At 55.1% G+C, this 27,754-nt stretch overlaps 1 protein-coding gene across 4 annotated transcripts in view; it reads left to right on the top strand.

The window, feature by feature from the left end:
* The window catches only part of LOC147097215 (cyclic AMP-dependent transcription factor ATF-1-like), a 96,082-nt gene extending 68,834 nt beyond the window's left edge, over positions 1 to 27,248 (top strand). For all 4 annotated transcript variants that reach the window (XM_085973100.1, XM_085973104.1, XM_085973102.1 and 1 more), the window contains one exon: positions 26,157 to 27,248. In XM_085973100.1, the coding sequence (XP_085829226.1) occupies positions 26,157 to 26,301 (145 nt within the window). In that variant the 3' untranslated portion in view covers positions 26,302 to 27,248. The remainder of the gene's footprint in view (positions 1 to 26,156) is intronic.
* Positions 27,249 to 27,754: the final 506 nt, after the last annotated feature.

Here is a 27,754-nt window from a genome sequence, read left to right as displayed (position 1 = left end):
CACCCTGTAAATACTGACACACTCCCGGGGATTCCCTGTATATACTGACACACACCCGGGGACCCCCTGTAAATACTGACACACTCCCGGGGACTCCCAGTAAATACTGACACACTCCCGGGGACCCCCTGTAAATACAGACACACTCCCGGGGACCCCCTGTAAATACTGACACACTCCCGGGGACCCCCTGTAAATACTGACACACTCCCGGGGACACCCTGTAAATACTGACACATTCCCGGTGACTCCCAGTAAATACTGACACACTCCCGGGGACACCCTGTAAATACTGACACACTCCCGGGGACCCCCTGTAAATACTGACACACTCCCGGGGACTCCCAGTAAATACTGACACACTCCTGGGGAACCCCCTGTAAATACTGACACACTCCTGGGGAACCCCCTGTAAATACTGTCACACGCCTGGGGAACCCCCTGTAAATACTGACACACTCCCGGGGACCCCCTGTAAATACTGACACACTCCTGGGGACCCCCTGTAAATCCTGACACACTCCTGGGGAACCCCCTGTAAATACTGACACACTCCCGGGGACCCCCTGTAAATACTGACACACTCCCGGGGGACCCACTGTAAATACTGACACACTCCCGGGGAACCCCCTGTAAATACTGACACACTCCCGGGGAACCCCCTGTAAATACTGACACATTCCTGGGGAACCCCCTGTAAATACTGACACACTCCTGGGGACCCCCTGTAAATACTGACACACTCCCGGGGACCCTCTGTAAATACTGACACACTCCTGGGGACTCCCAGTAAATACTGACACACTCCCGGGGACTCCCAGTAAATACTGACACACTCCTGAAGCACCCCCTGTAAATACTGACACACTCCTGGGGAACCCCCTGTAAATACTGACACACTCCTGGGGAACCCCCTGTAAATACTGACACACTGCTGGGGAACCCCCTGTAAATACTGACACACTCCTGGGGAACCCCCTGTAAATACTGACACACTCCCGGGGACCCCCTGTAAATACTGACACACTCCCGGTGACCCCCTGTAAATACTGACACACTCCTGGGGAACCCCCTGTAAATACTGACACACTCCTGGGGAACCCCCTGTAAATACTGACACACTCCCGGGGACCCCCTGTAAATACTGACACATTCCCGGGGACCCCCTGTAAATACTGACACACTCCTGGGGAACCCCTGTAAATACTGACACACTCCTGGGGAACCCCCTGTAAATACTGACACACTCCTGGGGAACCCCCTGTAAATACTGACACACTCCCGGGGACCCCCTGTAAATACTGACACACTCCCGGGGAACCCCTGTAAATACTGACACACTCCTGGGGAACCCCCTGTAAATACTGACACACTCCCGGGGACCCCCTGTAAATACTGACACACTCCTGGGGAACCCCCTGTAAATACTGACACACTCCTGGGGAACCCCCTGTAAATACTGACACACTCCCGGGGAACCCCCTGTAAATACTGAAGCACTCCCGGGGACTCCCAGTAAATACTGACACACTCCTGGGGACCCCCTGTAAATACTGACACACTCCCGGGGACCCCCTGTAAATACTGACACACTCCTGGGGAACCCCCTGTAAATACTGACGCACTCCCGGGGACTCCCAGTAAATACTGACACACTCCTGGGGACCCCCTGTAAATACTGACACACTCCCGGGGACCCCCTGTAAATACTGACACACTCCTGGGGAACCCCCTGTAAATACTGACACACTCCTGGGGAACCCCCTGTAAATACTGACACACTCCCCGGGGACCCCCTGTAAATACTGACACACTCCCGGGGACCCCTGTAAATACTGACACACTCCCGGGAACCCCCTGTAAATACTGACACACTCCCGGGGACCCCCTGTAAACACTGACACACTCCCGGGGACTCCCTGTAAATACTGACACACTCCCGGGGACCCCCTGTAAATACTGACACACTCCTGGGGAACCCCCTGTAAATACTGACACACTCCTGGGGAACCCCCTGTAAATACTGACACACTCCCCGGGGACCCCCTGTAAATACTGACACACTCCCGGGGAACCCCCTGTAAATACTGACACACTCCCCGGGGACCCCCTGTAAATACTGACACACTCCCGGGAACCCCCTGTAAATACTGACACACTCCTGGGGACCCCCTGTAAATACTGACACACTCCCCGGGGACCCCCTGTAAATACTGACACACTCCCGGGAACCCCCTGTAAATACTGACACACTCCTGGGGAACCCCCTGTAAATACTGACACACTCCTGGGGAACCCCCTGTAAATACTGACACACTCCCGGGGAACCCCTGTAAATACTGACACACTCCTGGGGAACCCCCTGTAAATACTGACACACTCCTGGGGAACCCCCTGTAAATACTGACGCACTCCCGGGGACCCCCTGTAAACACTGACACACTCCCGGAGACCCACTGTAAATACTGACACACTCCCGGGGACCCCCTGTAAATACAGACACACTCCCGGAGACCCCCTGTAAATACTGACACACTCCCGGGGACTCCCAGTAAATACTGACACACTCCCCGGGGACCCCCTGTAAATACTGACACACTCCCGGGGACTCCCAGTAAATACTGACACACTCCCGGGGACCCCCTGTAAATACTGACACACTCCCGGGGACCCCCTGTAAATACTGACACACTCCCGGGGACCCCCAGTAAATACTGACACACTCCCGGGGACCCCCTGTAAATACTGACACACTCCCGGGGCCCCCTGTAAATACTGACACACTCCCGGGGACCCCCTGTAAATACTGACACACTCCTGGGGAACCCCCTGTAAATACTGACACACTCCCGGGGACTCCCAGTAAATACTGACACACTCCTGGGGAACCCCCTGTAAATACTGACACACTCCTGGGGAACCCCCTGTAAATACTGACACACTCCCGGGGACTCCCAGTAAATACTGACACACTCCCGGGGAACCCCCTGTAAATACTGACACACTCCCGGGGACACCCTGTAAATACTGACACACTCCCGGGGACACCCTGTAAATACTGACACACTCCCGGGGATTCCCTGTATATACTGACACACACCCGGGGACCCCCTGTAAATACTGACACACTCCCGGGGACTCCCAGTAAATACTGACACACTCCCGGGGACCCCCTGTAAATACAGACACACTCCCGGGGACCCCCTGTAAATACTGACACACTCCCGGGGACCCCCTGTAAATACTGACACACTCCCGGGGACACCCTGTAAATACTGACACATTCCCGGTGACTCCCAGTAAATACTGACACACTCCCGGGGACACCCTGTAAATACTGACACACTCCCGGGGACCCCCTGTAAATACTGACACACTCCCGGGGACTCCCAGTAAATACTGACACACTCCTGGGGAACCCCCTGTAAATACTGACACACTCCTGGGGAACCCCCTGTAAATACTGTCACACGCCTGGGGAACCCCCTGTAAATACTGACACACTCCCGGGGACCCCCTGTAAATACTGACACACTCCTGGGGACCCCCTGTAAATCCTGACACACTCCTGGGGAACCCCCTGTAAATACTGACACACTCCCGGGGACCCCCTGTAAATACTGACACACTCCCGGGGGACCCACTGTAAATACTGACACACTCCCGGGGAACCCCCTGTAAATACTGACACACTCCCGGGGAACCCCCTGTAAATACTGACACATTCCTGGGGAACCCCCTGTAAATACTGACACACTCCTGGGGACCCCCTGTAAATACTGACACACTCCCGGGGACCCTCTGTAAATACTGACACACTCCTGGGGACTCCCAGTAAATACTGACACACTCCCGGGGACTCCCAGTAAATACTGACACACTCCTGAAGCACCCCCTGTAAATACTGACACACTCCTGGGGAACCCCCTGTAAATACTGACACACTCCTGGGGAACCCCCTGTAAATACTGACACACTGCTGGGGAACCCCCTGTAAATACTGACACACTCCTGGGGAACCCCCTGTAAATACTGACACACTCCCGGGGACCCCCTGTAAATACTGACACACTCCCGGTGACCCCCTGTAAATACTGACACACTCCTGGGGAACCCCCTGTAAATACTGACACACTCCTGGGGAACCCCCTGTAAATACTGACACACTCCCGGGGACCCCCTGTAAATACTGACACATTCCCGGGGACCCCCTGTAAATACTGACACACTCCTGGGGAACCCCTGTAAATACTGACACACTCCTGGGGAACCCCCTGTAAATACTGACACACTCCTGGGGAACCCCCTGTAAATACTGACACACTCCCGGGGACCCCCTGTAAATACTGACACACTCCCGGGGAACCCCTGTAAATACTGACACACTCCTGGGGAACCCCCTGTAAATACTGACACACTCCTGGGGAACCCCCTGTAAATACTGACACACTCCCGGGGACTCCCAGTAAATACTGACACACTCCCGGAGACCCACTGTAAATACTGACACATTCCCGGAGACCCCCTGTAAATACTGACACACTCCTGGGGAACCCCCTGTAAATACTGACACACTCCTGGGGAACCCCCTGTAAATACTGACACACTCCTGGGGAACCCCCTGTAAATACTGACACACTCCTGGGGAACCCCCTGTAAATACTGGCACACTCCCGGGGAACCCCCTGTAAATACTGACGCACTCCCGGGGACTCCCAGTAAATACTGACACACTCCTGGGGACCCCCTGTAAATACTGACACACTCCCGGGGACCCCCTGTAAATACTGACACACTCCTGGGGAACCCCCTGTAAATACTGACGCACTCCCGGGGACTCCCAGTAAATACTGACACACTCCTGGGGACCCCCTGTAAATACTGACACACTCCCGAGGACCCCCTGTAAATACTGACACACTCCTGGGGAACCCCCTGTAAATACTGACACACTCCTGGGGAACCCCCTGTAAATACTGACACTCTCCCGGGGACTCCCAGTAAATACTGACACACTCCCGGAGACCCACTGTAAATACTGACACATTCCCGGAGACCCCCTGTAAATACTGACACACTCCTGGGGAACCCCCTGTAAATACTGACACACTCCTGGGGAACCCCCTGTAAATACTGACACACTCCTGGGGAACCCCCTGTAAATACTGGCACACTCCCGGGGAACCCCCTGTAAATACTGACGCACTCCCGGGGACTCCCAGTAAATACTGACACACTCCTGGGGACCCCCTGTAAATACTGACACACTCCCGGGGACCCCCTGTAAATACTGACACACTCCTGGGGAACCCCCTGTAAATACTGACGCACTCCCGGGGACTCCCAGTAAATACTGACACACTCCTGGGGACCCCCTGTAAATACTGACACACTCCCGAGGACCCCCTGTAAATACTGACACACTCCTGGGGAACCCCCTGTAAATACTGACACACTCCTGGGGAACCCCCTGTAAATACTGACACACTCCCCGGGGACCCCCTGTAAATACTGACATACTCCCGGGGACCCCTGTAAATACTGACACACTTCCGGGAACCCCCTGTAAATACTGACACACTCCCGGGGACCCCCTGTAAATACTGACACACTCCTGGGGAACCCCCTGTAAATACTGACACACTCCTGGGGAACCCCCTGTAAATACTGACACACTCCCCGGGGACCCCCTGTAAATACTGACACACTCCCGGGGAACCCCCTGTAAATACTGACACACTCCCCGGGGACCCCCTGTAAATACTGACACACTCCCGGGAACCCCCTGTAAATACTGACACACTCCTGGGGACCCCCTGTAAATACTGACACACTCCTGGGGAACCCCCTGTAAATACTGACACACTCCCCGGGGACCCCCTGTAAATACTGACACACTCCCGGGAACCCCCTGTAAATACTGACACACTCCTGGGGAACCCCCTGTAAATACTGACACACTCCTGGGGAACCCCCTGTAAATACTGACACACTCCCGGGGAACCCCTGTAAATACTGACACACTCCTGGGGAACCCCCTGTAAATACTGACACACTCCTGGGGAACCCCCTGTAAATACTGACGCACTCCCGGGGACCCCCTGTAAACACTGACACACTCCCGGAGACCCACTGTAAATACTGACACACTCCCGGGGACCCCCTGTAAATACAGACACACTCCCGGAGACCCCCTGTAAATACTGACACACTCCCGGGGACTCCCAGTAAATACTGACACACTCCCGGGGACTCCCAGTAAATACTGACACACTCCCGGGGACCCCCTGTAAATACTGACACACTCCCGGGGACCCCCTGTAAATACTGACACACTCCCGGGGACCCCCAGTAAATACTGACACACTCCCGGGGACCCCCTGTAAATACTGACACACTCCCGGGGACCCCCTGTAAATACTGACACACTCCCGGGGACCCCCTGTAAATACTGACACACTCCTGGGGAACCCCCTGTAAATACTGACACACTCCCGGGGACTCCCAGTAAATACTGACACACTCCCGGGGAACCCCCTGTAAATACTGACACACTCCCGGGGACCCCCTGTAAATACTGACACACTCCTGGGGAACCCCCTGTAAATACTGACACACTCCCGGGGACTCCCAGTAAATACTGACACACTCCCGGGGAACCCCCTGTAAATACTGACACACTCCCGGGGACACCCTGTAAATACTGACACACTCCCGGGGACACCCTGTAAATACTGACACACTCCCGGGGATTCCCTGTATATACTGACACACACCCGGGGACCCCCTGTAAATACTGACACACTCCCGGGGACTCCCAGTAAATACTGACACACTCCCGGGGACCCCCTGTAAATACAGACACACTCCCGGGGACCCCCTGTAAATACTGACACACTCCCGGGGACCCCCTGTAAATACTGACACATTCCCGGTGACTCCCAGTAAATACTGACACACTCCCGGGGACACCCTGTAAATACTGACACATTCCCGGTGACTCCCAGTAAATACTGACACACTCCCGGGGACACCCTGTAAATACTGACACACTCCCGGGGACCCCCTGTAAATACTGACACACTCCCGGGGACTCCCAGTAAATACTGACACACTCCCGGGGACCCCCTGTAAATACTGACACACTCCCGGGGACCCCCTGTAAATACTGACACACTCCCGGGGACCCCCTGTAAATACTGACACACTCCTGGGGACCCCCTGTAAATACTGACACACTCCCGGGGACCCCCTGTAAATACTGACACACTCCTGGGGAACCCCCTGTAAATAGTGACACACTCCCGGGGAACCCCCTGTAAATACTGACACACTCCCGGGGACCCCCTGTAAATACTGACACACTCCTGGGGAACCCCCTGTAAATACTGACACACTCCCGGGGACCCCCAGTAAATACTGACACACTCCTGGGGAACCCCCTGTAAATACTGACACACTCCTGGGGAACCCCCTGTAAATACTGACACACTCCCGGGGAACCCCCTGTAAATACTGACACACTCCTGGGGAACCCCCTGTAAATACTGACACACTCCCGGGGACCCCCTGTAAATACTGACACACTCCCGGGGACCCCCTGTAAATACTGACACACTCCTGGGGAACCCCCTGTAAATACTGACACACTCCCCGGGGACCCCCTGTAAATACTGACACACTCCCGGGGACCCCTGTAAATACTGACACACTCCCGGGAACCCCCTGTAAATACTGACACACTCCCGGGGACCCCATGTAAACACTGACACACTCCCGGGGACTCCCTGTAAATACTGACACACTCCCGGGGACCCCCTGTAAATACTGACACACTCCTGGGGAACCCCCTGTAAATACTGACACACTCCTGGGGAACCCCCTGTAAATACTGACACACTCCCCGGGGACCCCCTGTAAATACTGACACACTCCCGGGGAACCCCCTGTAAATACTGACACACTCCCCGGGGACCCCCTGTAAATACTGACACACTCCCGGGAACCCCCTGTAAATACTGACACACTCCTGGGGACCCCCTGTAAATACTGACACACTCCTGGGGAACCCCCTGTAAATACTGACACACTCCCCGGGGACCCCCTGTAAATACTGACACACTCCCGGGAACCCCCTGTAAATACTGACACACTCCCGGGGACCCCCTGTAAATACTGACACACTCCCGGGGACTCCCAGTAAATACTGACACACTCCTGGGGAACCCCCTGTAAATACTGACACACTCCCGGGGACCCCCTGTAAATACTGACACACTCCCGGGGACCCCCAGTAAATACTGACACACTCCCGGGGACCCCCTGTAAATACTGACACACTCCCGGGGACCCCCTGTAAATACTGACACACTCCCGGGGACCCCCTGTAAATACTGACACACTCCTGGGGAACCCCCTGTAAATACTGACACACTCCCGGGGACTCCCAGTAAATACTGACACACTCCTGGGGAACCCCCTGTAAATACTGACACACTCCTGGGGAACCCCCTGTAAATACTGACACACTCCCCGGGGACTCCCAGTAAATACTGACACACTCCCGGGGACTCCCAGTAAATACTGACACACTCCCGGGGAACCCCCTGTAAATACTGACACACTCCCGGGGACACCCTGTAAATACTGACACACTCCCGGGGACACCCTGTAAATACTGACACACTCCCGGGGACCCCCTGTAAATACTGACACACTCCCGGGAACCCCCTGTAAATACTGACACACTCCCGGGGACCCCCTGTAAATACTGACACACTCCCGGGGACCCCCTGTAAATACTGACACACTCCCGGGGACCCCCCTGTAAATACTGACACACACCCGGGGACCCCCTGTAAATACTGACACACTCCCGGGGACTCCCAGTAAATACTGACACACTCCCGGGGACCCCCTGTAAATACAGACACACTCCCGGGGACCCCCTGTAAATACTGACACACTCCCGGGGATTCCCAGTAAATACTGACACACACCCGGGGACCCCCTGTAAATACTGACACACTCCCGGGGACTCCCAGTAAATACTGACACACTCCTGGGGACTCCCAGTAAATACTGACACACTCCCGGGGACCCCCTGTAAATACTGACACACTCCCGGGGACCCCCTGTAAATACTGACACACTCCCGGGGACCCCCAGTAAATACTGACACACTCCCGGGGACCCCCTGTAAATACTGACACACTCCTGGGGACCCCCTGTAAATACTGACACACTCCCGGGGACCCCCTGTAAATACTGACACACTCCCGGGGACCCCCTGTAAATACTGACACACTCCTGGGGACCCCCTGTAAATACTGACACACTCCCGGGGACTCCCAGTAAATACTGACACACTCCTGGGGAACCCCCTGTAAATACTGACACACTCCTGGGGAACCCCCTGTAAATACTGACACACTCCCCGGGGACTCCCAGTAAATACTGACACACTCCCGGGGACTCCCAGTAAATACTGACACACTCCCGGGGAACCCCCTGTAAGTACTGACACACTCCCGGGGATTCCCTGTATATACTGACACACACCCGGGGACCCCCTGTAAATACTGACACACTCCCGGGGACTCCCAGTAAATACTGACACACTCCCGGGGACCCCCTGTAAATACAGACACACTCCCGGGGACCCCCTGTAAATACTGACACACTCCCGGGGACCCCCTGTAAATACTGACACACTCCCGGGGACCCCCTGTAAATACTGACACATTCCCGGTGACTCCCAGTAAATACTGAGACACTCCCGGGGACCCCCTGTAAATACAGACACACTCCCGGGGACCCCCTGTAAATACTGACACACTCCCGGGGACCCCCAGTAAATACTGACACACTCCCGGGGACCCCCTGTAAATACTGACACACTCCTGGGGACCCCCTGTAAATACTGACACACTCCCGGGGACCCCCTGTAAATACTGACACACTCCTGGGGAACCCCCTGTAAATACTGACACACTCCCGGGGACTCCCAGTAAATACTGACACACTCCTGGGGAACCCCCTGTAAATACTGACACACTCCTGGGGAACCCCCTGTAAATACTGACACACTCCCCGGGGACTCCCAGTAAATACTGACACACTCCCGGGGACTCCCAGTAAATACTGACACACTCCCGGGGAACCCCCTGTAAATACTGACACACTCCCGGGGTCCCCCTGTAAATACTGACACACTCCCGGGGACACCCTGTAAATACTGACACACTCCCGGGGATTCCCTGTATATACTGACACACTCCCGGGGACCCCCTGTAAATACTGACACACTCCCGGGGACCCCCTGTAAATACTGACACACTCCCGGGGACTCCCAGTAAATACTGACACACTCCCGGGGACCCCCTGTAAATACAGACACACTCCCGGGGACCCCCTGTAAATACTGACACACTCCCAGGGACCCCCTGTAAATACTGACACACTCCCGGGGACCCCCTGTAAATACTGACACACTCCCGGAGACCCCCTGTAAATACTGACGCACTCCCGGGGACACCCTGTAAATACTGACACACTCCCGGTGACTCCCAGTAAATACTGACACACTCCCGGGGACCCCCTGTAAATACTGACACACTCCCGGGGACCCCCTGTAAATACTGACACACTCCCGGGGACCCCCTGTAAATACTGACACACTCCCGGAGACCCCCTGTAAATACTGACGCACTCCCGGGGACACCCTGTAAATACTGACACACTCCCGGGGACCTCCTGTAAATACAGACACACTCCTGGGGAACCCCCTGTAAATACAGATACACTCCCGGTGACTCCCAGTAAATACTGACACACTCCCGGGGACCCCCTGTAAATACTGACACACTCCCGGGGACCCCCTGTAAATACTGACACACTCCCGGAGACCCCCTGTAAATACTGACACACTCCCGGGGACCCCCAGTAAATACTGACACACTCCCGGGGACCCCCTGTAAATACTGACACTCCCGGGGACCCCCTGTAAATACTGACACACTCCCGGGGACCCCCTGTAAATACTGACACACTCCCGGGGACCCCCTGTAAATACTGACACACTCCTGGGGAACCCCCTGTAAATACTGACACACTCCCGGGGACTCCCAGTAAATACTGACACACTCCTGGGGAACCCCCTGTAAATACTGACACACTCCTGGGGAACCCCCTGTAAATACTGACACACTCCCGGGGACTCCCAGTAAATACTGACACACTCCCGGGGAACCCCCTGTAAACACTGACACACTCCCGGGGACCCCCTGTAAATACTGACACACTCCCGGGGACCCCCTGTAAATACTGACACATTCCCGGTGACTCCCAGTAAATACTGACACACTCCCGGGGACACCCTGTAAATACTGACACATTCCCGGTGACTCCCAGTAAATACTGACACACTCCCGGGGACACCCTGTAAATACTGACACACTCCCGGGGACCCCCTGTAAATACTGACACACTCCCGGGGACTCCCAGTAAATACTGACACACTCCCGGGGACCCCCTGTAAATACTGACACACTCCCGGGGACCCCCTGTAAATACTGACACACTCCCGGGGACCCCCTGTAAATACTGACACACTCCTGGGGACCCCCTGTAAATACTGACACACTCCCGGGGACCCCCTGTAAATACTGACACACTCCTGGGGAACCCCCTGTAAATACTGACACACTCCTGGGGAACCCCCTGTAAATACTGACACACTCCCGGGGACCCCCTGTAAATACTGACACACTCCCGGGACCCCCTGTAAATACTGACACACTCCTGGGGAACCCCCTGTAAATACTGACACACTCCCGGGGACCCCCAGTAAATACTGACACACTCCTGGGGAACCCCCTGTAAATACTGACACACTCCTGGGGAACCCCCTGTAAATACTGACACACTCCCGGGGAACCCCCTGTAAATACTGACACACTCCTGGGGAACCCCCTGTAAATACTGACACACTCCTGGGGAGCCCCCTGTAAATACTGACACACTCCTGGGGAACCCCCTGTAAATACTGACACACTCCCGGGGACCCCCTGTAAATACTGACACACTCCCGGGGACCCCCTGTAAATACTGACACACTCCTGGGGAACCCCCTGTAAATACTGACACACTCCCCGGGGACCCCCTGTAAATACTGACACACTCCCGGGGACCCCTGTAAATACTGACACACTCCCGGGAACCCCCAGTAAATACTGACACACTCCCGGGGACCCCCTGTAAACACTGACACACTCCCGGGGACTCCCTGTAAATACTGACACACTCCGGGGACCCCCTGTAAATACTGACACACTCCTGGGGAACCCCCTGTAAATACTGACACACTCCTGGGGAACCCCCTGTAAATACTGACACACTCCCCGGGGACCCCCTGTAAATACTGACACACTCCCGGGGAACCCCCTGTAAATACTGACACACTCCCCGGGGACCCCCTGTAAATACTGACACACTCCCGGGAACCCCCTGTAAATACTGACACACTCCTGGGGACCCCCTGTAAATACTGACACACTCCTGGGGAACCCCCTGTAAATACTGACACACTCCCCGGGGACCCCCTGTAAATACTGACACACTCCCGGGAACCCCCTGTAAATACTGACACACTCCTGGGGAACCCCCTGTAAATACTGACACACTCCCGGGGAACCCCTGTAAATACTGACACACTCCTGGGGAACCCCCTGTAAATACTGACACACTCCTGGGGAACCCCCTGTAAATACTGACGCACTCCCGGGGACCCCCTGTAAACACTGACACACTCCCGGAGACCCACTGTAAATACTGACACACTCCCGGGGACCCCCTGTAAATACAGACACACTCCCGGAGACCCCCTGTAAATACTGACACACTCCCGGGGACCCCCTGTAAATACTGACACACTCCCGGGGACTCCCAGTAAATACTGACACACTCCTGGGGAACCCCCTGTAAATACTGACACACTCCCGGGGACCCCCTGTAATTACTGACACACTCCCGGGGACCCCCAGTAAATACTGACACACTCCCGGGGACCCCCTGTAAATACTGACACACTCCCGGGGACCCCCTGTAAATACTGACGCACTCCCGGGGACACCCTGTAAATACTGACACACTCCCGGTGACTCCCAGTAAATACTGACACACTCCCGGGGACCCCCTGTAAATACTGACACACTCCCGGGGACCCCCTGTAAATACTGACACACTCCCGGGGACCCCCTGTAAATACTGACACACTCCCGGAGACCCCCTGTAAATACTGACGCACTCCCGGGGACACCCTGTAAATACTGACACACTCCCGGGGACCTCCTGTAAATACAGACACACTCCTGGGGAACCCCCTGTAAATACAGATACACTCCCGGTGACTCCCAGTAAATACTGACACACTCCCGGGGACCCCCTGTAAATACTGACACACTCCCGGGGACCCCCTGTAAATACTGACACACTCCCGGAGACCCCCTGTAAATACTGACACACTCCCGGGGACCCCCAGTAAATACTGACACACTCCCGGGGACCCCCTGTAAATACTGACACTCCCGGGGACCCCCTGTAAATACTGACACACTCCCGGGGACCCCCTGTAAATACTGACACACTCCCGGGGACCCCCTGTAAATACTGACACACTCCTGGGGAACCCCCTGTAAATACTGACACACTCCCGGGGACTCCCAGTAAATACTGACACACTCCTGGGGAACCCCCTGTAAATACTGACACACTCCTGGGGAACCCCCTGTAAATACTGACACACTCCCGGGGACTCCCAGTAAATACTGACACACTCCCGGGGAACCCCCTGTAAACACTGACACACTCCCGGGGACCCCCTGTAAATACTGACACACTCCCGGGGACCCCCTGTAAATACTGACACATTCCCGGTGACTCCCAGTAAATACTGACACACTCCCGGGGACACCCTGTAAATACTGACACATTCCCGGTGACTCCCAGTAAATACTGACACACTCCCGGGGACACCCTGTAAATACTGACACACTCCCGGGGACCCCCTGTAAATACTGACACACTCCCGGGGACTCCCAGTAAATACTGACACACTCCCGGGGACCCCCTGTAAATACTGACACACTCCCGGGGACCCCCTGTAAATACTGACACACTCCCGGGGACCCCCTGTAAATACTGACACACTCCTGGGGACCCCCTGTAAATACTGACACACTCCCGGGGACCCCCTGTAAATACTGACACACTCCTGGGGAACCCCCTGTAAATACTGACACACTCCTGGGGAACCCCCTGTAAATACTGACACACTCCCGGGGACCCCCTGTAAATACTGACACACTCCCGGGGACCCCCTGTAAATACTGACACACTCCTGGGGAACCCCCTGTAAATACTGACACACTCCCGGGGACCCCCAGTAAATACTGACACACTCCTGGGGAACCCCCTGTAAATACTGACACACTCCTGGGGAACCCCCTGTAAATACTGACACACTCCCGGGGAACCCCCTGTAAATACTGACACACTCCTGGGGAACCCCCTGTAAATACTGACACACTCCTGGGGAGCCCCCTGTAAATACTGACACACTCCTGGGGAACCCCCTGTAAATACTGACACACTCCCGGGGACCCCCTGTAAATACTGACACACTCCCGGGGACCCCCTGTAAATACTGACACACTCCCGGGGAACCCCCTGTAAATACTGACACACTCCCCGGGGACCCCCTGTAAATACTGACACACTCCCGGGAACCCCCTGTAAATACTGACACACTCCTGGGGACACCCTGTAAATACTGACACACTCCTGGGGAACCCCCTGTAAATACTGACACACTCCCCGGGGACCCCCTGTAAATACTGACACACTCCCGGGAACCCCCTGTAAATACTGACACACTCCTGGGGAACCCCCTGTAAATACTGACACACTCCCGGGGAACCCCTGTAAATACTGACACACTCCTGGGGAACCCCCTGTAAATACTGACACACTCCTGGGGAACCCCCTGTAAATACTGACGCACTCCCGGGGACCCCCTGTAAACACTGACACACTCCCGGAGACCCACTGTAAATACTGACACACTCCCGGGGACCCCCTGTAAATACAGACACACTCCCGGAGACCCCCTGTAAATACTGACACACTCCCGGGGACCCCCTGTAAATACTGACACACTCCCGGGGACTCCCAGTAAATACTGACACACTCCTGGGGAACCCCCTGTAAATACTGACACACTCCCGGGGACCCCCTGTAATTACTGACACACTCCCGGGGACCCCCAGTAAATACTGACACACTCCCGGGGACCCCCTGTAAATACTGACACACTCCCGGGGACCCCCTGTAAATACTGACACACTCCCGGGGACCCAATTCACAATTCAATTCAAATCGCTTTATTGGCATGATAAGTTACATCTTATGTTGCCAAAGCATCAAAATACATTTATGGTTTAGCACATAAACGCAGTTCTATTCATACAGTGTATAAACAGGTATATCCCTGAGTGTATAAATATACATTCGCATTGTTTATATATATTCTTTTCTTAGTTTACTGGTTGTCCCTCTGTTCATGGCAAGCTGTAACATAGTGTGCCGCCAGTGTTATACAGTTTCTCTCCTCTCCCAGTAGGAATGGGAGTTTTTGGTTGTCACTCAGATTTCTGAAATCAGGGCATATTTGTGAGAATTTTTGGTAGAAATTCTCCCTGATGCCCTGATATTTTCCACAAGCTGTGAGGAAGTGCATCTCTGTCTCCACCACTCCCTGACTGCAGTGAGAGCATATCCTGTCCTCTCTTGGCAGCCTGGTCTGCCTGTGTCTGCCTTTTTCGATCGCTAGGCTATGTTCGCTAAGTCTGTACCTTGTCAAGGTTCTTCTCAGTTTGTTATCCTTTACCATGGTCAGGTAATCAGCTATGTTGTATTGTCTGTTTAGGGCCAAGTAGCAATTGAGTTTGCTTTGGGTTTTTGTTGTTTCTGCCCAATATGTCAGATATTTTTCCTTTTGCTTAGCGACGATTGTGTTGGGTCGAATTCTTTGTGTTACCCTGTCACTGTCCTGGGGCTGGTTATTGTTAGTATTGTTAGTAGTTACTTCACTGAGTCCCAGGACTAGTTGACTGAGGGTATTCTTCTTTATGGTCAGCTCTTGGCATTTCAGGGCGTCGTAGTGATAGCATTGGGGATTGCTCATTTGTAGGTGATTCCAAAATTTGGTGGCTCTTTTTTGGATAGCTGACACACTCCTGGGGAACCCCCTGTAAATACTGACACACTCCCGGGGACTCCCAGTAAATACTGACACACTCCTGGGGAACCCCCTGTAAATACTGACACACTCCTGGGGAACCCCCTGTAAATACTGACACACTCCCCGGGGACTCCCAGTAAATACCGACACACTCCCGGGGACTCCCAGTAAATACTGACACACTCCCGGGGAACCCCCTGTAAATACTGACACACTCCCGGGGACACCCTGTAAATACTGACACACTCCCGGGGACACCCTGTAAATACTGACACACTCCCGGGGACCCCCTGTAAATACTGACACACTCCCGGGGACCCCCTGTAAATACTGACACACTCCCGGGGACCCCCTGTCAATACTGACACACTCCCGGGGTCCCCCTGTAAATACTGACACACTCCCGGGGACCCCCCTGTAAATACTGACACACACCCGGGGACCCCCTGTAAATACTGACACACTCCCGGGGACTCCCAGTAAATACTGACACACTCCCGGGGACCCCCTGTAAATACAGACACACTCCCGGGGACCCCCTGTAAATACTGACACACTCCCGGGGATTCCCAGTAAATACTGACACACACCCGGGGACCCCCTGTAAATACTGACACACTCCCGGGGTCTCCCAGTAAATACTGACACACTCATGGGGACTCCCAGTAAATACTGACACACTCCCGGGGACCCCCTGTAAATACTGACACACTCCCGGGGACCCCCTGTAAATACTGACACACTCCCGGGGACCCCCAGTAAATACTGACACACTCCCGGGGATTCCCAGTAAATACTGACACACACCCGGGGACCCCCTGTAAATACTGACACACTCCCGGGGACCCCCTGTAAATACTGACACACTCCCGGGGACCCCCTGTAAATACTGACACACTCCTGGGGAACCCCCTGTAAATACTGACACACTCCCGGGGACTCCCAGTAAATACTGACACACTCCTGGGGAACCCCCTGTAAATACTGACACACTCCTGGGGAACCCCCTGTAAATACTGACACACTCCCGGGGACTCCCAGTAAATACTGACACACTCCCGGGGAACCCCCTGTAAACACTGACACACTCCCGGGGACCCCCTGTAAATACTGACACACTCCCGGGGACCCCCTGTAAATACTGACACATTCCCGGTGACTCCCAGTAAATACTGACACACTCCCGGGGACACCCTGTAAATACTGACACATTCCCGGTGACTCCCAGTAAATACTGACACACTCCCGGGGACACCCTGTAAATACTGACACACTCCCCGGGGACCCCCTGTAAATACTGACACACTCCCGGGGACTCCCAGTAAATACTGACACACTCCCGGGGACCCCCTGTAAATACAGACACACTCCCGGGGACCCCCTGTAAATACTGACACACTCCCGGGGATTCCCAGTAAATACTGACACACACCCGGGGACCCCCTGTAAATACTGACACACTCCCGGGGACTCCCAGTAAATACTGACACACTCATGGGGACTCCCAGTAAATACTGACACACTCCCGGGGACCCCCTGTAAATACTGACACACTCCCGGGGACCCCCTGTAAATACTGACACACTCCCGGGGACCCCCAGTAAATACTGACACACTCCCGGGGACCCCCTGTAAATACTGACACACTCCTGGGGACCCCCTGTAAATACTGACACACTCCCGGGGACCCCCTGTAAATACTGACACACTCCCGGGGACCCCCTGTAAATACTGACACACTCCTGGGGACCCCCTGTAAATACTGACACACTCCCGGGGACTCCCAGTAAATACTGACACACTCCTGGGGAACCCCCTGTAAATACTGACACACTCCTGGGGAACCCCCTGTAAATACTGACACACTCCCCGGGGACTCCCAGTAAATACTGACACACTCCCGGGGACTCCCAGTAAATACCGACACACTCCCGGGGACCCCCTGTAAATACTGACACACTCCCGGGGACCCCCTGTAAATACTGACACACTCCCGGGGACCCCATGTAAATACTGACACACTCCCGGGGACACCCTGTAAATACTGACACACTCCTGGGGAACCCCCTGTAAATACTGACACACTCCCGGGGACACCCTGTAAATACTGACACACTCCCGGGGAACCCCCTGTAAATACTGACACACTCCCGGGGATTCCCTGTATATACTGACACACTCCCGGGGACCCCCTGTAAATACTGACACACTCCCGGGGACTCCCAGTAAATACTGACACACTCCCGGGGACCCCCTGTAAATACAGACACACTCCCGGGGACCCCCTGTAAATACTGACACACTCCCGGGGACCCCCTATAAATACTGACACACTCCCGGGGACCCCCTGTAAATACTGACACATTCCCGGTGACTCCCAGTAAATACTGACACACTCCCGGGGACCCCCTGTAAATACTGACACACTCCCGGGGACCCCCTGTAAATACTGACACACTCCCGGGGACCCCCAGTAAATACTGACACACTCCCGGGGACCCCCTGTAAATACTGACACACTCCTGGGGACCCCCTGTAAATACTGACACACTCCCGGGGACCCCCTGTAAATACTGACACACTCCTGGGGAACCCCCTGTAAATACTGACACACTCCCAGGGACTCCCAGTAAATACTGACACACTCCTGGGGAACCCCCTGTAAATACTGACACACTCCTGGGGAACCCCCTGTAAATACTGACACACTCCCCGGGGACTCCCAGTAAATACTGACACACTCCCGGGGACTCCTAGTAAATACTGACACACTCCCGGGGAACCCCCTGTAAATACTGACACACTCCCGGGGTCCCCCTGTAAATACTGACACACTCCCGGGGACACCCTGTAAATACTGACACACTCCCGGGGATTCCCTGTATATACTGACACACACCCGGGGACCCCCTGTAAATACTGACACACTCCCGGGGACTCCCAGTAAATACTGACACACTCCCGGGGACCCCCTGTAAATACAGACACACTCCCGGGGACCCCCTGTAAATACTGACACACTCCCGGGGACCCCCTGTAAATACTGACACACTCCCGGGGACCCCCTGTAAATACTGACACACTCCCGGAGACCCCCTGTAAATACTGACGCACTCCCGGGGACCCCCTGTAAATACTGACATATTCCCGGGGACACCCAGTAAATACTGACACACTCCCGGGGACCCCCTGTAAATACTGACACACTCCCGGGGACCCCCTGTAAATACTGACACACTCCCGGAGACCCCCTGTAAATACTGACGCACTCCCGGGGACACCCTGTAAATACTGACACACTCCCGGGGACCTCCTGTAAATACAGACACACTCCTGGGGAACCCCCTGTAAATACAGACACACTCCCGGTGACTCCCAGTAAATACTGACACACTCCCGGGGACCCCCTGTAAATACTGACACACTCCCGGGGACCCCCTGTAAATACTGACACACTCCCGGAGACCCCCTGTAAATACTGACACACTCCCGGGGACCCCCTGTAAATACTGACACACTCCCGGGGATCCCACTGTAAATACTGACACACTCCCGGGGATCCCACTGTAAATACTGACACACTCCCGGGGACCCCCTGTAAATACTGACACACTCCCGGAGACCCACTGTAAATACTGACACACTCCTGGGGACCCCCTGTAAATACTGACACACTCCCGGGGACTCCCAGTAAATACTGACACACTCCCGGGGACCCCCTGTAAATACTGACACACTCCCGGGGACCCCCTGTAAATACTGACACACTCCCGTGGACTCCCAGTAAATACTGACACACTCCTGGGGACCCACTGTAAATACTGACACACTCCCGGGGACCCCCTGTAAATACTGACACACTCCCGGGAACCCCCTGTAAATACTGACACACTCCCGGGGACCCCCTGTAAAATACTGACACACTCCCGTGGACTCCCAGTAAATACTGACACACTCCTGGGGACCCCCTGTAAATACTGACACACTCCCGGGGACCCCCTGTAAATACTGACACACTCCCGGGGACCCCCTGTAAATACTGACACACTCCCGGGGACCCCCTGTAAATACTGACACACTCCCGGGGACTCCCAGTAAATACTGACACACTCCCGGGGACCCCCTGTAAATACTGACACACTCCCGGGGACCCCCTGTAAATACTGACACACTCCCAGGGACCCCCTGTAAATACTGACACACTCCCGGAGACCCCCTGTAAATACTGACACACTCCCGGGGACTCCCAGTAAATACTGACACACTCCCGGGAACCCCCTGTAAATACTGACACACTCCCGGGGACCCCCTGTAAATACTGACACACTCCGGGGACTCCCAGTAAATACTGACACACTCCCGGGGACCCCCTGTAAATACTGACACTGGGGACTCCCAGTAAATACTGACACACTCCGGGGACCCCCTGTAAATACTGACACACTCCCGGGGACCCCCTGTAAATACTGACACACTCCCGGGGACCCCCTGTAAATACTGACACACTCCCGGGGACCCCCTGTCAATACTGACACACTCCCGGGGTCCCCCTGTAAATACTGACACACTCCCGGGGACCCCCCTGTAAATACTGACACACACCCGGGGACCCCCTGTAAATACTGACACACTCCCGGGGACTCCCAGTAAATACTGACACACTCCCGGGGACCCCCTGTAAATACAGACACACTCCCGGGGACCCCCTGTAAATACTGACACACTCCCGGGGATTCCCAGTAAATACTGACACACACCCGGGGACCCCCTGTAAATACTGACACACTCCCGGGGTCTCCCAGTAAATACTGACACACTCATGGGGACTCCCAGTAAATACTGACACACTCCCGGGGACCCCCTGTAAATACTGACACACTCCCGGGGACCCCCTGTAAATACTGACACACTCCCGGGGACCCCCAGTAAATACTGACACACTCCCGGGGATTCCCAGTAAATACTGACACACACCCGGGGACCCCCTGTAAATACTGACACACTCCCGGGGACCCCCTGTAAATACTGACACACTCCCGGGGACCCCCTGTAAATACTGACACACTCCTGGGGAACCCCCTGTAAATACTGACACACTCCCGGGGACTCCCAGTAAATACTGACACACTCCTGGGGAACCCCCTGTAAATACTGACACACTCCTGGGGAACCCCCTGTAAATACTGACACACTCCCGGGGACTCCCAGTAAATACTGACACACTCCCGGGGAACCCCCTGTAAACACTGACACACTCCCGGGGACCCCCTGTAAATACTGACACACTCCCGGGGACCCCCTGTAAATACTGACACATTCCCGGTGACTCCCAGTAAATACTGACACACTCCCGGGGACACCCTGTAAATACTGACACATTCCCGGTGACTCCCAGTAAATACTGACACACTCCCGGGGACACCCTGTAAATACTGACACACTCCCCGGGGACCCCCTGTAAATACTGACACACTCCCGGGGACTCCCAGTAAATACTGACACACTCCCGGGGACCCCCTGTAAATACAGACACACTCCCGGGGACCCCCTGTAAATACTGACACACTCCCGGGGATTCCCAGTAAATACTGACACACACCCGGGGACCCCCTGTAAATACTGACACACTCCCGGGGACTCCCAGTAAATACTGACACACTCATGGGGACTCCCAGTAAATACTGACACACTCCCGGGGACCCCCTGTAAATACTGACACACTCCCGGGGACCCCCTGTAAATACTGACACACTCCCGGGGACCCCCAGTAAATACTGACACACTCCCGGGGACCCCCTGTAAATACTGACACACTCCTGGGGACCCCCTGTAAATACTGACACACTCCCGGGGACCCCCTGTAAATACTGACACACTCCCGGGGACCCCCTGTAAATACTGACACACTCCTGGGGACCCCCTGTAAATACTGACACACTCCCGGGGACTCCCAGTAAATACTGACACACTCCTGGGGAACCCCCTGTAAATACTGACACACTCCTGGGGAACCCCCTGTAAATACTGACACACTCCCCGGGGACTCCCAGTAAATACTGACACACTCCCGGGGACTCCCAGTAAATACCGACACACTCCCGGGGACCCCCTGTAAATACTGACACACTCCCGGGGACCCCCTGTAAATACTGACACACTCCCGGGGACCCCATGTAAATACTGACACACTCCCGGGGACACCCTGTAAATACTGACACACTCCTGGGGAACCCCCTGTAAATACTGACACACTCCCGGGGACACCCTGTAAATACTGACACACTCCCGGGGAACCCCCTGTAAATACTGACACACTCCCGGGGATTCCCTGTATATACTGACACACTCCCGGGGACCCCCTGTAAATACTGACACACTCCCGGGGACTCCCAGTAAATACTGACACACTCCCGGGGACCCCCTGTAAATACAGACACACTCCCGGGGACCCCCTGTAAATACTGACACACTCCCGGGGACCCCCTATAAATACTGACACACTCCCGGGGACCCCCTGTAAATACTGACACATTCCCGGTGACTCCCAGTAAATACTGACACACTCCCGGGGACCCCCTGTAAATACTGACACACTCCCGGGGACCCCCTGTAAATACTGACACACTCCCGGGGACCCCCAGTAAATACTGACACACTCCCGGGGACCCCCTGTAAATACTGACACACTCCTGGGGACCCCCTGTAAATACTGACACACTCCCGGGGACCCCCTGTAAATACTGACACACTCCTGGGGAACCCCCTGTAAATACTGACACACTCCCGGGGACTCCCAGTAAATACTGACACACTCCTGGGGAACCCCCTGTAAATACTGACACACTCCTGGGGAACCCCCTGTAAATACTGACACACTCCCCGGGGACTCCCAGTAAATACTGACACACTCCCGGGGACTCCCAGTAAATACTGACACACTCCCGGGGAACCCCCTGTAAATACTGACACACTCCCGGGGTCCCCCTGTAAATACTGACACACTCCCGGGGACACCCTGTAAATACTGACACACTCCCGGGGATTCCCTGTATATACTGACACACACCCGGGGACCCCCTGTAAATACTGACACACTCCCGGGGACTCCCAGTAAATACTGACACACTCCCGGGGACCCCCTGTAAATACAGACACACTCCCGGGGACCCCCTGTAAATACTGACACACTCCCGGGGACCCCCTGTAAATACTGACACACTCCCGGGGACCCCCTGTAAATACTGACACACTCCCGGAGACCCCCTGTAAATACTGACGCACTCCCGGGGACCCCCTGTAAATACTGACATATTCCCGGGGACACCCAGTAAATACTGACACACTCCCGGGGACCCCCTGTAAATACTGACACACTCCCGGGGACCCCCTGTAAATACTGACACACTCCCGGAGACCCCCTGTAAATACTGACGCACTCCCGGGGACACCCTGTAAATACTGACACACTCCCGGGGACCTCCTGTAAATACAGACACACTCCTGGGGAACCCCCTGTAAATACAGACACACTCCCGGTGACTCCCAGTAAATACTGACACACTCCCGGGGACCCCCTGTAAATACTGACACACTCCCGGGGACCCCCTGTAAATACTGACACACTCCCGGAGACCCCCTGTAAATACTGACACACTCCCGGGGACCCCCTGTAAATACTGACACACTCCCGGGGATCCCACTGTAAATACTGACACACTCCCGGGGATCCCACTGTAAATACTGACACACTCCCGGGGACCCCCTGTAAATACTGACACACTCCCGGAGACCCACTGTAAATACTGACACACTCCTGGGGACCCCCTGTAAATACTGACACACTCCCGGGGACTCCCAGTAAATACTGACACACTCCCGGGGACCCCCTGTAAATACTGACACACTCCCGGGGACCCCCTGTAAATACTGACACACTCCCGTGGACTCCCAGTAAATACTGACACACTCCTGGGGACCCACTGTAAATACTGACACACTCCCGGGGACCCCCTGTAAATACTGACACACTCCCGGGAACCCCCTGTAAATACTGACACACTCCCGGGGACCCCCTGTAAAATACTGACACACTCCCGTGGACTCCCAGTAAATACTGACACACTCCTGGGGACCCCCTGTAAATACTGACACACTCCCGGGGACCCCCTGTAAATACTGACACACTCCCGGGGACCCCCTGTAAATACTGACACACTCCCGGGGACCCCCTGTAAATACTGACACACTCCCGGGGACTCCCAGTAAATACTGACACACTCCCGGGGACCCCCTGTAAATACTGACACACTCCCGGGGACCCCCTGTAAATACTGACACACTCCCAGGGACCCCCTGTAAATACTGACACACTCCCGGAGACCCCCTGTAAATACTGACACACTCCCGGGGACTCCCAGTAAATACTGACACACTCCCGGGAACCCCCTGTAAATACTGACACACTCCCGGGGACCCCCTGTAAATACTGACACACTCCGGGGACTCCCAGTAAATACTGACACACTCCCGGGGACCCCCTGTAAATACTGACACTGGGGACTCCCAGTAAATACTGACACACTCCGGGGACCCCCTGTAAATACTGACACACTCCCGGGGACCCCCTGTAAATACTGACACACTCCCGGGGACCCCCTGTAAATACTGACACACTCCCGGGGACCCCCTGTAAATCCTGACACACTCCTGGGACCCCCCTGTAAATACTGACACACTCCCGGGGACTCCCAGTAAATACTGACACACTCCCGGGGACCCCCTGTAAACACTGACACACTCCCGGGGACCCCCTGTAAATACTGACACACTCCCGTGGACTCCCAGTAAATACTGACACACTCCCGGGGACCCCCTGTAAATACTGACACACTCCCGGGGACCCCCTGTAAATACTGACACACTCCCGTGGACTCCCAGTAAATACTGACACACTCCCGGGGACCCCCTGTAAAATACTGACACACTCCCGTGGACTCCCAGTAAATACTGACACACTCACGGGGACCCCCTGTGAATACTGACACACTCCCGGGGACCCCCTGTAAATACTGACACACTCCCGTGGACTCCCAGTAAATACTGACACACTCACGGGGACCCCCTGTAAATACTGACACACTCCGGGGACTCCCAGTAAATACTGACACACTCCCGGGGACACCCTGTAAATACTGACACACTCCCGGGGACCCCCTGTAAATCCTGACACACTCCTGGGACCCCCTGTAAATACTGACACACTCCCGGGGACCTCCTGTAAATACTGACACACTCCCGGGGACCCCCTGTAAATACTGACACACTCCCGGGGACCCCCTGTAAATACTGACACACTCCGGGGATTCCCAGTAAATACTGACACACTCCTGGGACCCACTGTAAATACTGACACGCTCCCGGGGACCCCCTGTAAATACTGACACACTCCCGGAGACCTCCTGTAAATACTGACACACTCCCGGGGACCTCCTGTAAATACTGACACACTCCGGGGATTCCCAGTAAATACTGACACACTCCCGGGGACCCCCTGTAAATACTGACAGACTCCGGGGACTCCCAGTAAATACTGACACATTCCTGGGGACCCCCTGTAAATACTGACACACTCCTGGGACCCCCCTGTAAATACTGACACACTCCCGGGGACCCCCCTGCAACAGGAATTGATGTAAAAGACATGCCCGGTGATGGCTCTGTACCAGAGAGGATTCCAATCTCCCGAGCCTTCAGTGAGCTACGGTACACGAAGCACCTGGCCATGTCGGGTTGGCCACAGGGAGCTGGCCCAACAGGTGAGCCTCCATCGCTGTTCAACCTTTGTGTCTGGTTTCAGGGAAGCAGCGCGGGAGTGCCGCAGGAAGAAGAAAGAGTACGTCAAGTGCCTAGAGAATCGAGTCGCTGTCTTGGAAAATCAGAACAAGACTTTAATCGAGGAACTGAAGACTTTGAAAGACCTTTACTGTCACAAAACAGTCTAGCGCTGTCATGAACTCTTCAAAACATGAGTCCTGTGGACTATCAGACTGAGGTGGGGAAGGGAGGGAGAAGAATTTTTACCTGTAATTTAATATGCGATGGCTGTCTTGGGGGGGCCCGGGGAGGGGCGGTGGTGGGGGGGGGAGCAGAGGATACAAATTCTGTAAACCCTTTTTTTTGCATGAATTTGACAAGCTCGTCACAGAAGACGGCGAGGGCCTCGTCGGAGGGTTCTGCCTGCGACTGACCAGCGCCTGCGGGAGAGAGATCGGGTCCCCCTGACCCCCCTTCAGTCTGGCGTCAAGGAACCAGCTCGAGCGCGAGGTTCCGGAGCGGCCGGATTCCATCGACGCGGATTCGGGACCGCTGAGACGCAGCGGGGGGAAAGGGGAGCGGGCGGGCGCGTCCGCCACGCCTCGTCGATACCTTCAGCACTTAACCGGCTGGTCAATCTCTCTCGCTCTCTCTCTCCTCCCGGCAAGACCCGATGACTTTTTACGTTGTTTTTATTTTGGATGATTGCGGACCCCCGTCAAAGACCTACCCCGTTACCCGGATCCAGTGTCGTTTCTGCCTTGGGGGCTTGGCGGAGGGTGACGAGACTTATTTCAGTATTTTAACGGTTTCCCGGCGCTGGGAATTGAGGCGGACACTGAGGACGGACTGTGGCTTCGAGATACATTCCTAGCTCACTTCTAGATGGGTGCGTGCCTCCCCGCCTGCCATTTCCCTTTTTTATATATATATACACGATATTGTATGGGACACTGCCCTCCTGTTGTCCAGCGCGGTTTTTTCAACAACGGAATCAGATGTTACTGTTCGGTGGGAGCGTTGCTCCGCGGGTGACTGCCCCCTCTTCCGGGATTTCATATGTCACTTTTACATTGGCCTAGCCCCGAAGCACCCGACAGTACTTTGTATTAAATTTTTAATAAGGTCCAAGCGATGTGCCTGTATGTGTCGGTCACTTGTAGGCTGGTCGCGTGACGTTCTGCCCGGCGGGCTGGGACGTACACACATTGCCGGTCAGCGAGGGAGTTACGCTGAACCTTTTATTCATCACCCCAGTTCCGGGCACCGCACTTTAGGAAGGATGTCAAGGGCCTCGGAGAGGGTGCGGAGGAGATTGACCAGAATAGTACCAGGGGATGAGGGACTTCAGTGACGTGGAGAGACTGGAGAAGCTGGGGTTGTTCTCCTTAGAGCAGAGAAGGTTAAGGGGGAGATTGACCAGAATGGTACCAGGGGATGAGGGACTTCAGTGACATGGAGAGACTGGAGAAGCTGGGGTTGTTCTCCTTAGAGCAGAGAAGGTTAAGAGGAGATTGACCAGAATGGTTCCAGAGATGAAGGACTTCAGTTATGCGGAGAGACTGGAGAAGCTGGGATTGTTCTCCTTAGAGCAGAGAAGGTTAAGGAGGAGATTGACCAGAATGGTAACGGGGATGAGGG

This window comes from Somniosus microcephalus, chromosome 33 (assembly GCF_052327205.1).
Source record: "Somniosus microcephalus isolate GS21.2 chromosome 33, FLI_Smic_1.0, whole genome shotgun sequence".
Lineage (NCBI taxonomy): Eukaryota > Metazoa > Chordata > Chondrichthyes > Squaliformes > Somniosidae > Somniosus > Somniosus microcephalus.
This window is presented reverse-complemented; position numbering and strand designations above follow the sequence as displayed.